Source organism: Pleurodeles waltl, chromosome 11 (genome assembly GCF_031143425.1).
Source record: "Pleurodeles waltl isolate 20211129_DDA chromosome 11, aPleWal1.hap1.20221129, whole genome shotgun sequence".
NCBI lineage: Eukaryota > Metazoa > Chordata > Amphibia > Caudata > Salamandridae > Pleurodeles > Pleurodeles waltl.
In genome coordinates this window covers 423984418-423998397 of record NC_090450.1, presented here as the reverse complement: position 1 = coordinate 423998397, position 13980 = coordinate 423984418, and the positions used below count along the sequence as shown (strand labels likewise).

The 13980-nt window shown below is 44.7% G+C and overlaps 1 protein-coding gene across 3 annotated transcripts in view; it reads left to right on the top strand.

Moving 5' to 3' along the window:
* GIGYF2 (GRB10 interacting GYF protein 2) overlaps positions 1 to 13980 on the top strand; it is a 1376329-nt gene that overhangs the window by 381697 nt on the left and 980652 nt on the right. For all 3 annotated transcript variants that reach the window (XM_069213782.1, XM_069213784.1, XM_069213783.1), the window contains exon 9: positions 10078 to 10266. In XM_069213782.1, coding sequence (XP_069069883.1) covers positions 10078 to 10266 — 189 coding nt within the window. The remainder of the gene's footprint in view (positions 1 to 10077; positions 10267 to 13980) is intronic.

Sequence of the window (13980 nt, the reverse complement as noted above, 5' to 3'; positions counted from 1 at the left end):
CACAACATGAGATGAGCAAAGAAGGAAATTCCCATAAACCACAGATGGCCCTACGAAAAACCACTGTGGGCGGCATCATGAGGTTTGCATGTGGGATTAGCTGACCCTACATGAAATTCAATCACATTCAAAGGTATTGCTGCCTTCTGCTTTCAGAGGGCTTGGACCGATACATACAGGGGTTTCAGTTATACATCCTGGGTGCCCTTGTGTGAAAAGCTAGCTGGGACAAAATAAAATATTTTTCTACACTTGATGTCCAGTCAGCAAAGCAACACTAGCAGAGGTCCAGCTTTCCCTTTAACTACTTTTCCCACTTGTGACTTTCACAGAACTCAGCTGTTTAACGCCTGGCTCTTCCATATTGTATAACTTTTAGATATGATCATTTCCTTCTCCAGACTGTTCCCTGTAAGACGTCTTTACTACCATAGCAGCTTTTCCCTTGTTAACATACACAAAACAGGATGATCCTTTAGATGCTAGCATGTTTAATTTCATCCGTCATTAGGTACTTAGAACTCAGTAATCTTTGCTTCTTTGCCTAATCTAAAAGAGGGTTCTATGAAACTGTCCCAATTCTTAGTACATCAGTGCTGCCATCTCAAATAGACCTCCCTAGACTTGTCTGGTACCACACAAACATCTGACAGTAGAAGCCACAAGTTGGTTCTCAGGGAACTCCACAGCAAGTATTATTTTTCCTTTTCTCCTCCCAGTGCTTGAAGTGAGCAGTTGATTTTTCAGCTATTCAGATCTTGACAATCCGTTCACCTTGTAAAAGTTAATTATGGTAGTCCCTTTTTGAGGTTCTGTCCATAGTCTACAAGATGCATACTCTAATAGAATGTAAAGGAACATTGTAGATTCTTGAGAATTTATGTAAGTTTTTAACAGTACCCATTCAAGAGGTTGCCCAAAAGTAGTAATACTTGCATTGTCATTAAATGGACATCTGTTCTCACCTTCAACTGGTTTATTTCAGCTCCCACAGGGTAGTCAAGTTGTGCATCGTAGAATCTTCATTGATTATCATAACAGAATAATTCCCCACTGCTTTTGAGAACACTAGAGAACTTTACACCTAATAAATGTATGCAACCGAAAAAGGGAAGAGCCTAGCATGCCCAAATATAGGGAGTGAGCCTCAAAAAGCCTTTCTGGGCAACATTTCCTGATTTTTATTTCATATATCTTTATTGAAACATTTTAAGGATAACAAACATCATATGGACCCTTAGCACCTATAGGCAGGCATGTTTACCCTAACAGAAGAAGGCCACGTCTAGGGTGGACCAGACATACTGTAATCTGGGAAAATTTTTAGTAACTGTTTGATCTCGAACAACGGCGTTTGTTCTGTTTTAACAGACAACATGTAACTAAAATAATGTGAGGGGATATTCACATCACCTTCCACAGTACTCGGTGGAAAAAATACTTCTAGTGCTGGGGGAAGAGTAATGCCAAACCAGGGGTCTAGGAGGATGGGGAGCTGGGAATTCTTATTGCACTAGCACCCAGGAGCATTGTACAAGTGACTAGGATTCCTTGCAGATAGCAGAGGTGACATACTGGGGGCCCCACACTCAAATATGTTGGGTTACATTTGGATCAATCAAAGAGGTGGAACACTCTCAGCCAAGAAGGATTGAAACAGAGAAATTCCAGTTTGAATATTTTCTGAATTTTAAACTGTTAAACTAATAATCCCATTCCCAAACACATATTGCAGCATCTATGGCATTCCCTGCTGCTTCACATGTCTAATCCATGAGGAAAAGAACAGCTTTAAAGGCTTAGTTTAAAAGAGTCCAGGGCTTCCACTTTTCATGCTGCTTCATACTTGTGGTAGCCTCACACTCAGTTTTCTGAAGAGTCTGTGGAAATGAATATAGAATAAACACTCAAATGTGTTGTGCTTTATGGGCAGAATCCGAAGACTTGGGAGTAGGATGGGCCATTTGTGACTTAAGTGAATATGTCTGATGCAAAAATAGGACTGGAGGTACCTAACAACTTCTTAGGCATCATAATATCTTAATTGGTAGTCAAATAGTAAAATGGAAAAGCAAGCCACATAGTCTGCCTCTCAAGTCTTGGTCACAAGAGGGTACAAAAAAAATAATAATATATCCTAATATAAACTTTAAAGAGATTGATACTCACAATTATGTTTGAGTAGCTTAACCTACACAATGGACAGCTCTGGTATCAAAGTCAGGTATGTAAATCCTTGTCACTTTACTGATATCTGCTAGTGAATTGTTTATCATCCAGGCTGTAATAGCTGCAGTTCCTATTGTGAAATGCAGTGAATATTAGCTTGTGGTTACCCAGACGAGTTGCAGACTAAGATGGAACCTAGATTTATTTGAGGCTGCTGTTTTGTCTCTTACCGATCAATGCTTCCTAATCCAGTCCCTCCTTAGCATATTTGGTTATTAGCAGATTCTTCTTGTATACAGATGAGGTCTTCAAAGTCTAATTTGTCTTTAATTTATAAAATGTCATATGATTTGTCATATTTTTCTTTAATTTCGTCAAATTTAACTTCCTAATTCAGTTATAAAGAACTTTCAGAGTTGGCTAGTTAGTTGATTATAGAACAGAAACGTAAGCCCTTTTACTGATTGGCTCTTGTTCCAGTGTGAGAATGCAGTCCGAGATGTTAATTAGCCGTGTGTTCTACGCACTTGTTGCCTCTTGCCTCTCCTCTTATCTAAATTGGTTATTCTCTTCTGTGGTGTCCATTCACTGCTTTTGTCACTTGCCTCTCTTGATTCTATATTTGGTCTTCTTCTGCGTCTGTTGTCATTTTCCTGTTGGTGGATTTGTTGGTCCTGTCTCAGCATACGCATTTGGGTTTTTTCTTTAAAAAATACATCCTCTTGCACTGTGGTGCTTATTCTGTGGAAGATCCTGCTTTCAGATTTTCATTACGTTATCATTGTCTCCACATTTTTTTCCGTTGACATATTATGAATATTTTGTTAAAAGTTTCTCTTGAGTTTTACACATTCATCTGGACAGTACGTTTGCTGAAATATTTTTAATTGGACAGCTTCACTTAAAGATACATGATGGATATCATTTTCACTCTAAAAAACACTGAAATTTACTTATTGTGGTTAGCATGGTGTAGGAAGTTGGCTCTGTATATACTATTTAAAATTAAGAAATAGCACGCACATAGTCCAAGGGTTCCCCTTAGAGGTAAGATAGTGGCAAAAAGAGATAATTCTAATGCTCTATTTTGTGGTAGTGTGGTCGAGCAGTAGGCTTATCAGAGGGTAGTGTTAAGCATTTGTTGTACACACAGAGGTAATAAATGAGGAACACACACTCAGACAATTCCAGGCCAATAAGTTTTTATATAGAAAAAAAATATTTTCATAGTTTATTTTAAGAACCACAGGTTCAAGGTTTACAAACAATACTTTAAATGAAAGGTATTTCACTCCGGTATCTTAGGAACTCTGAATCATCATAATAGCATGTACAGTTTTGGCAATAAGCTATTTTAAAATTGGAGTGCAAAATTCAACAGTTCCTGTGGGAGGTAAGTATTTGTTAGTTTCACAGGTAAGTAAAGCACTTACAGGGTTCAAAGTTGGGTCCAAGGTAGCCCACTGTTGGGGTTTCAGGGCAACCCCAAAGTTACCACACCAGCAGCTAAGGGCCGGTCAGGTGCAGAGGTCAAAGTGGTGCCCAAAACACATAGGCTTCAATGGAAATAGGAGTGCCCCGGTTCTAGTCTGCCAGCAGGTAAATACCTGCGACTTCGGAGGGCAGACCAGGGGGGTTTTGTAGGGCACCAGGGGGGACACAAGCAGGCACAGAAAGTACACCCTCAGCGGCACAGGGGCGGCCGGGTGCAGAGTGCAAACAGGCGTCTGGTTCGCAATAGGTTTCAATGGGAGACCCAGGGGTCTCTTCAGCGATGCAGGTAAGGGGGGGGCTCCTCGGGGTAGCCACCACCTGAGCTAGGAAGAAGGCCGCCTGGGGGTCGCTCTTGCACTGGAGGTCGGATCCTTCAGGTCCTGGGGGCTGCTGGTGCGGTGTGTTTACCAGGCGTCTGGTTCTGTGAAGCAGGCAGTCGTGGTCAGGGGGAGCCTCTGGATTCCCTCTGCAGGCGTCGCTGTGGGGGCTCAGGGGGGTCGACTCTGGCTACTCACGGGCTCGCAGTCGCCGGGGAGTCCTCCATGTAGTGTTGGTTTTCTGCAGATCGAGCCGGGGGAGTCGGTGCAGAGTGGAAAGTCTCACGCTTCCGGCGGGAAACGTGCGGTCTTTAAAAGTTGCATCTTTGTTGCAAAGTTGCAGTTTCTTTGGAACAGGGCCGCTGTCCTCTGGAGTTCTTGGTCCTTTTAGATGCAGGGTAGTCCTCTGAGGCTTCAGAGGTCGCTGGACCCTGGGGGACGCGTCGCTGTTTCAGTTTTTCTTGAAGTGGGGAGACAGGCCAGTAGCTGTGGCCAAAGCAGTTGGTGTCTCCGTCTTCTCTGCAGGGCTTCAGATCAGCAGTCCTTCTTCGTCTTCAGGTTGCAGGAATCTGTCTTCCTTGGTTCTGGGGGCCCCTAAATACTCAATTTAGGGGTGTGTTTAGGTCTGGGAGGATAGTAGCCAATGGCTACTAGCCCTGAGGGTGGCTACACCCTCTTTGTGCCTCCTCCCGGTGGTGGTGGGGGGGGGGGGGGGTCTCTAATCCTATTGGGGGAATACTCCATCTGCAAGATGGAGGATTTCTACAAGTCAGAGTCACCTCAGCTCAGGACACCTTAAGGGTTGTCCTGACTGGCCAGTGACTCCTCCTTGTTTTTCTGATGATCTCCTCCGGCCTTGCCGCCAAAAGTGGAGGCAGTGGCCTGAGGGGCGGGCATCTCCACTAGCTGGGTTGCCCTGTGGCGCTGTAACAAAGGGGGTGAGCCTTTGAGGCTCACCGCCACGTGTTACAGTTCCTGCAGGGGGAGGTGTGAAGCACCTCCACCCGGTGCAGGCTTTGTTCCTGGCCACAGAGTGACAAAGGCACTCTCCCCATGTGGCCAGCAACATGTCTGGTGTGTGGCAGGCTGGTAAAACTAGTCAGCCCACACTGGAAGTCCGGTATGTTTTCAGGGGGCATCTCTAAAATGCCCTCTGGGTGTATTTCACAATAAAATGTACACTGGCATCAGTGTGCATTTATTGTGCTGAGAAGTTTGATACCAAACTTCCCAGTTTTCAGTGTAGCTATTATGGTGCTGTGGACTTCGTGTATGACAGACTCCCAGACCATGTACTCTTATGGCTACCCTGCACTTACAATGTCTAAGGTTTTGCTTAGACACTGTAGGGGCATAGTGCTCAAGCACATATGCCCTCACCTGTGGTATAGTGCACCCTGCCTTAGGGCTGTAAGGCCTGCTAGAGGGGTGACTTAACTATGCCACAGGCAGTGTGAGGTTGGCATGGCACCCTGAGGGGAGTGCCACGTCAACTTAGTAATTTTCTCCCCACCAACACACACAAGCTGGCAAGCAGTGTCTGTGCTGAGTGAGGGGTCCCCTAGGTGGCATAAGGCATACTGCATCCCTTAGAGACCCTCCCTGGCATCAGGGCCCTTGGTACCAGGGGTGTGCCAATTGTGGAGACAAAGGTACAGGTTAGGGAAAGAATACTGGTGCTGGGGCCTGGTTAGCAGGCCTCAGCACACTTTCAAATCATAACTTGGCATCAGCAAAGGCAAAAAGTCAGGGGGTAACCATGCCAAGGAGGCATTTCCTTACACATGGCAATCATAACTTGTGATCCTATGCACTTCCCATGCCCTCATCTGTAGTCACAGATAACATCACAAATTACATCAGTGACCTTCTGTATGGGTTCATAAGCAGCGTGTTGGGGTAAAAGGTTGTGATACGGTTGCATTGCTAACAGTGAGTAGTGGTTTGCAGCACTCGAGTTTTGAGTCCTTAACCACAGCTCTTCTTTAAAAAACAAACAAAAAAAAGTTTTACGTGAATATGTGAATTCCAAAGAAACATGTGGGTGTCATTGAAAGATCTATATTTTTGTGAAAACTTTGGACAGTATGAAGATGAAAGTCAGTGTGGACCTAGGGCAAGGCCTGGCCAAAGCCTTGCATGCTTCCTTCTCCTTGCCTTCCTACCACTTGAGCTCAGTGAACAGGGCCTGATCTGCAGCCATGCGCTACTCCTACCCCTTTCTTTACCTATGACAGTTGTGCATGTGCTTTGCCTATGTAATGTCATCTGTGGCAGGAGTTGAAGAACATTTTCATTTGCTAATAACATTGTTGCTGTTTACGCATGCACATACAATTTGTGTGACTCTAAACTTTTCATCCATTGGCAGATCTGACCAAAAGTTGACAAACAGTGAGTAAGCTGAACATGCCAGTGTCTGCCAAGTTTTGTGCAGATTCCTCAAACTCCTCTAATGTTAGAAGGAAATCCCAAAACGTCCTTTCAAAGTTGACCCACATCTTTTGTAACACAGATATTTAAAAGATCACTGAATGGATTTGCAGCATGAAACGTACAATCTATTCGGAGTCAAGTTTTATTTTCATGCTTAGTTAATTTACATGAAACATTACTCACAGAACTTAACTGTATGTGCTAGTATTGTCTGGCATATTTCTTGCAGATGTCTCATATGGGATCAAAGTTAGCATTTCAAAAAATATATGTATAGATTAGCAGCTTCTATTTAAGGTTCCCACCTAACTGCATAGACAATCTAATTCTTGGATCTTTAAGATGTTTGGCCCTTTTGGACCACTGTGCTCCAAGCTTACAGAAAGAATAATTTGGGGCACAAAAATAATCCCTATCTTGCTTGTCCTTAGAAAAATGTTTTGGGTGTATGATCGCAACATTCTTTAATGGCTGGTCATTGTTTCTTTTCTTCATTCGGTGAAAATCATCTAACCTTTTTAAGTTATTCTTCGATGTGTGTGCAGTATACACAGTCTCTCTCTCTCGCTCCCCCCCCCCCCCACACACACACATTTTCCAGGGCAGACCCCCCCCCCCCCCCCCCCCCCCCCGCCTCCCCCAAACTGCACCCAATACACAGTCTTGACTCCACACACCCCTCGCTACAAACGCGGCTCTGCAAAGACTCGGAGTACATCTCCACACGAAATGCAATACATATGCTCCTGAAACCACCCATATTATTGACTGTGCATACTCTGATGTAAACTTGATTACAAACTCCTGTCTACGTACAATCCACACATACACTCCTGAGTACACACTTCCGTTTTGACACACTGTACTGACCGCACATTCATGAGTGCATGTAAAAAATAAAAAAATTAAAAAAAGTCCTGACTCTCATTTCTTGTGTCAAGCACCCCTGTGGAAGGTAGAGATATACATTAATAAGAACTACCACCCCACCTTTAGGCAAGGCTGAAAAGGGATAAGAGGTCTTTAACATCCTCGTACTTTTTTCATTTCACCCAAAGTTTTTAAACATCAAGAGATTTAAAAGAAGTCTAGCCACAGGTTTTTGGGAGTGTAGAATTTAATTTAAACAAAGAGTGACTTTAGGGGCAGGACTAGACTGTTAATGCAGCTACTGCTGGGGCGGCAGGGTTCTGGAGTGGAGCATGAGGTGGGGTGGGGCACACAGAGGAACTGCAGGACATGGCTCATAAGTGCAGCAAGGGAGGTGGGTTCACAGAGGGAGGGAGCATGCTGCAGGAGGACAGATGTATGGGAATTAATGAACACATACATGGGAGCATTGTAGTTGAGGTACACATGAGACTGCTAGCAGGGTAGGGAGATACAGTGGCACATTTGCACACAGCCAGGCAGGGAAGTACACCGGGGGAAGGAGGGGCACACAAAGGTGCAATGTAGGGTGTCACATAGGGTGCCAAGTTAGCACGGTGCAGATAGAGTATGCATTTGAGGCAGGGAAACACGGGATGCAGTGGAGACAGATTGCAGATAGAGGGCTGCTGGGGGGTCGTGTAGTATTGAGGCAAAGGGGAGTTGCTGGGGTTAATCTGCGTTTACAGTGGTTGCACATGCAAAGTAGCAGACACACGACTACAAGAGCATTAGCAAGTTGGCACCTAGATAGGCTGCAGGGGTATACAGACAGCAGGGTCTTGCCAGGGTGGCACAAGGAGCAGCTTCTTGTTGGAGGGTCACTTCCACCACTCTTTGTCCATTCAACTTCATACACCCAAAAACGCACCTTTATACTAGGGGTGAACGAAATTGCATCATTTGCTTTCGGTTCATTGAGTGAAATTTGGCGAATATTATGCACATATGAGAAAGCACTTGATTTGAGTGTGACACATGTCCTTGCAGCAATGATTGTCTCAAGGAAACATTTCACAATTAAAAAAGGACACAAAAAACAGAAGTAGTGCAAGCAATTACTTTCTTGTAATTTCCTCATGCTTGCTGTAAAGGTGTGCAGTGAATGGTGCTTAATTACGCAACGTGCCGTAATGGCTTATTTTCAGGAAATTCACACAACATACGTAACCCAAAATGATGCAATTATACAAGAATAATTTACATTTTGCCTGGGCCTACTTTTTACCCCAACACCCTCATCTTACTACAGCTGCACAACTAACTTCATACAGCAACATATTAAATATCTTACCTCAATACTAGTAACATTATGCGTCACCACAACCCACAGCGTATGTCAGCAAACCAGTATTCAATCACACCCACCAATTTAGAAAAACATCTCCTTTTGTCATCCTCCAGCACACCCACCTTCAGCTATCGATTCTATAGAAACGATACTCTGCTTTACCTAAAGATCTCTTTCCCCTAAAGATTTACGAATTCTTGGAGAATCCCTGAATAAGATTCACTTCTGGTCCACCACTCATCACTTGAAACTTATCACAACCAAAACACTTTTATGATGATGCTGACTGAGTCGATTAGTTAATAGTTTTATGCTATCAGGAATTATTCTTGGCTTGTGTGTTGGCTGCCTGCAAGTGGCCTATTTTGTCCTTGAGTAAACTGCAGCTGTTTCTTCCAATGACAGTCTTCAGGTGATTGTTTGAATCATAATGTTTTGGGAACAATCTGAGTGCCTTGGATGGTTATAGCACGTCAACCAACCTGTCATAAAAAGAATGTTTTCAAACATCTACATCATCTGCTCACTAGCCATCACTTTGGAGGGAGAAAGCTTTATAGTCTATACAGAGTATGTGCATCTACAGATACACATGCCACAAACGGACAGTTACTTACTCTGTAAATATCTGCGTGTAGTGCTGTAGAGTCACATGTACCCACCCTTTTCTATGGAGGCAAGCGATGATCACAGATTTTCCCTATGCCATTTTACTCGCTCTGCACAAAACAGTATCTTTGGCACTGCACTCCTCTTCCACTACTCGCCCACTGAGAAGAAAATAATTTGAAGTGGCGCCAGTATGGTCGGTGCATTGTGGACCAAAGATGGAGTTAAAACAGATCTTGTGACTGACATCTTCGAAAAAAAATACATAGGAAATGTTTGGCCCCATCACTACATGGCAAGAGTAAATGTAGCATGTGAATCTACAGGACTACATGCTACAAACAGATGGTTGCAGGATAAGTAATAGTATTCAAATTAAGCACTGCAGGAAAGGATATTTTAAGATAAAATTGAATATCAATAGCTTTACGGTATGTGGAGCTGCAACCTTACTCCAGGATTACCTTGTCATGATTAAACCATGAATTCTGGATTGAGCTCCTGAGGCGTAACACATTACAGGGATGGGACAAAAACGGGAGAAGTCAAGTTTAACAGGATATCTGTGTTAAAAGCTAGGAATAAATCCATCCCAGAATTGGACCTTTCATCACAAAACGTGGCAACATCAGCAATCAGCGCAATTTGATTTAACTGTTTAAAGAGCTTGTTAGAGGATCATTGTCTTCATTGTGTTCTTCTTTGTAACAAGGCCAATGCTTTTCAGGCTCGTTCAGGGAGTTTTTTGTTTGTGGCTTCATTTCTTTACTATTGCATTGACATTTTATGATTCTGACTTAGTTGTTGTCCAATGTGTTTATTTCTTTGTAGGAAGACCCACATTTGAGGAATGTGGCACAGTGAGTGCAGGCAAAAAGCATGAATTAACTCGATCAGAGAGTGATAATTGGCGTCACTTGAAAGAGGAAGTTAATGGTCGTGAGGACGAAGATGGTGGTATCTGGCGGCCAGCTGGGACTCGAAAAGAAGGAGAGCGGTGGGTGCGACCTCCCAGTCCAGGTGAGGTCCACAAGGTTTGGTGTGCAGTATGAAAGGAAGGCAGATAAATGTATTGTGCTTTTTTGGTGAGTTGTTATAATGAAGATATCACCTGGTGGGACAAGTACATGAAAGTTGACGAGTGCAGGAGAGTACTGTTCTGCAGTGGAACACAGTAAATCAGTCTTTAGTAAACTGAGATCTTTATGCTGTCATGAATCATTGAATAAGGATTGCTGTTGATTGCAATCTCTTTTTTTTAATCGTCCTCTTTGTTGTCCCCCATCAGGTTAGGTATCATTGCATTCATGGATGCTGCTTTGTGTTGCTACTTTAGAGAACCTGACCTGCATGCAAGCTGCTGACTATCATGTGTGTGAAATACTCAAGTATTTTTAGGGATGATTAGAGCACATGCACTGCAAGAGGGCAGGCTGTTCAATAGCAAACAAGGGCGCATCATTTATAAAACCTATCATGTGCCTAGGCTTCGGCATGCAGCGGCCAGCTGTAAGCCTGTGGCCATTCTGGGACAGGTTAAAAAAAAAAAAAAAAGATGGAGTAACAAATTCAGGGGCCAAAGGAGAAAGCAGCAGATAACTATTGCTCGTTGCTGTCATTAAATGTTTTAAGATCTACTTTTTATAGTGCGTTATGGACATAGAGCATCCTTCCTGTTGGAAGTAGAAGGCCCTTTTTCTGAAAAGAAGTGAGATCTCTTGTTTTGTTGTAAATAGCAGAAGTTATCAGTGGATGGAGGCAAATAGGGCCAGAGTTCGACCTATTAAATCTCTCCCTAGTCACCAGGTTTCCATTATTTACAAACAGAACAGCCATAGTGGCTGTGGGAAAGTGTACCTTTAGGCATGGTTTCCCTCCAACCCCACTTTTTGCCTAATATCTGAGGCAAACCTGATTGTGTGCAGGGATCCTGCTAACCAGGTCCCAGTACCTGTGTTCTTTCCTTAAACTGTATGTAGGAAGTTGGCTCTGTATGCACTATTTCAAAGTAAGAAATAGTATGCACAGAGTCCAAGGGTTCCCCTTAGAGGTAAGATAGTGGCAAAAAGAGATAATTCTAATGCTCTATTTTGTGGTAGTGTGGTCGAGCAGTAGGCTTATTAGAGGAGTAGTGTTAAGCATTTGTTGTACACACACAGGCAATAAATGATGAACACACACTCGGAGACAATTCCAGGCCAGTAGGTTTTTGTATAGAAAAATATATTTTCTTAGTTTATTTTAAGAACCACAGGTTCAAGATTTACATGTAATACTTCAAATGAAAGGTATTGCAGGTAGGTACTGTAGGAACTTTGAATTAGCAGAATAGCATATACAGTTTTCACATAAATCACATATAGCTATTTTAAAACTGGACACTTAGTGCAATTTTCTTTCCTGGGGGAGTAAGAGTTTGTTAGTTTTTGCAGGTAAGTAAACCACCTACAGGGGTCAAGTTTGGGTCCAAGGTAGCCCACCGTTGGGGGTTCAGAGCAACCCCAAAGTTACCACACCAGCAGCTCAGGGCCGGTCAGGTGCAGAGGTCAAAGTGGTTCCCAAAATGCATAGGCTTCAATGGAGAAGGGGGTGTCTCGGTTCCAGTCTGCGAGCGGTTAAGTACCCGCGTCTTCGGAGGGCAGACCAGGGGGGGTTTTGTAGGGCACCGGGGGGGGGGGGGGGGACACAAGTCCACACAGAAAGTACACCCTCAGCAGCACGGGGGAGGCCGGGTGCAGTGTGCAAACACGCGTCTGGTTTTCAATAGGTTTCAATGGGAGACCAAGGGGTCTCTTCAGCGATGCAGGGGGGGGGGGGGCTCCTCGGGGTAGCCACCACCTGGGCAAGGGAGAGGGCCTCCTGGGGGTCACTCCTGCACTGGAGTTCGGTTCCTTCATGTAGGAGGCTGGACTGGCTTGTAGTGAGTACCAAGGGGTACTTACACCTTGCACCAGGCCCAGTTATCCCTTATTAGTGTATAGGGTATCTAGCAGCATAGGCTGATAGATAATGGTAGCTTAGCAGAGCAGCTTAGGCTGAACTAGGAGACGAGTGAAGCGCCTACAGTACCACTAGTGTCATATGCACAATATCATAAGAAAACACAATACACAGACATACTAAAAATAAAGGTACTTTATTTTTATGACAATATGCCAAAAGTATCTCAGTGAGTACCCTCAGTATGAGGATAGCAAATATACACAAGATATATGTACACAATACCCAAAATATGCAGTATAGTATTAGAAAACAGTGCAAACAATGTATAGTTACAATAGGATGCAATGGGGACACATAGGGATAGGGGCAACACAAACCATATACTCCAAAAGTGGAATGCGAACCACGAATGGACCCCAAACCTATGTGACCTTGTAGAGGGTCGCTGGGACTGTAAGACAACAGTTAGGGTTAGAAAAATAGCCCACCCCAAGACCCTGAAAAGTGAGTGCAAAGTGCACTAAAGTTCCCCAAAGAGCACAGAAGTCGTGATATGGGAATTCTGCAGGAAAGACACAAACCAGCAATGCAACAACAATGGATTTCCAGTCGAGGGTACCTGTGGAACAAGGGGACCAAGTCCAAAAGTCACAAGCAAGTCGGAGATGGGCAGATGCCCAGGATATGCCAGCTGTGGGTGCAAAGAAGCTGCTACTGGACAGTAGAAGCTGAAGATTCTGCGGGAACGACAAGGGCTAGAGACTTCCCCTTTGGAGGATGGATGCCCCATGCAGTGGAGAGTCGTGCAGAAGTGTTTTCCTGAAGAAAGACCGCAAACCAGCCTTGCTAGCTGCAAGTCGTGCGGTTAGGGTTTTTGGATGCTGCTGTGGCCCAGGAGGGACCAGGATGTCGCCAATTGCGTCAGGGGACAGAGGGGGCGCCCAGCAAGACAAGGAGCCCTCTCAGAAGCAGGCAGCACCCGCAGAAGTGCCGGAACAGGCACTACGAAGAGGAGTGAAACGGTGCTCACCCGAAGTCGCACAAAGGAGTCCCACGTCGCCGGAGGACAACTTAGAAAGTAGTGCAATGCAGGTTAGAGTGCCGTGGACCCAGGCTTGGCTGTCCACAAAGGATTTCCGCCGGAAGTGCACAGAGGCCGGAGTAGCTGCAAAAGTCGCAGTTCCCAGCAATGCAGTCTGGCGTGGGGAGTCAAGGACTTACCTCCACCAAACTTGGACTGAAGAGTCACTGGACTGTGGGAGTCACTTGGACAGAGTTGCTGGATTCAAGGGACCTCGCTCGTCGTGCTGAGAGGAGACCCAGGGGACCGGTGATGCAGTTCTTTGGTGCCTGCGGTTGCAGGGGGACGATTCCGTCGACTCAGGGGAGATTTCTTCGGAGCTTCTAGTGCAGAGAGGAGGCAGACTACCCCCACAGCATGCACCACCAGGAAAGCAGTCGAGAAGGCGGCAGGATCAGCGTTACAGAGTTGCAGTAGTCGTCTTTGCTACTTTGTTGCAGTTTTGCAGGCTTCCAGTGCGGTCAGCAGTCGATTCCTTGGCAGGAGGTGAAGAGAGAGATGCAGAGGAACTCTGATGAGCTCTTGCATTCGTTATCTAAGGAATTCCCAAAGACAGAGACCCTAAATAGCCAGAAAAGAGGGTTCGGCTACTTAGGAGAGAAGATAGGCTAGCAACACCTGAAGGAGCCTATCAGAAGGAGTCTCTGACGTCACCTGTTGGCACTGGCCACTCAGAGCAGTCCAGTGTGCCAGCAGCACCTCTGTTTCCA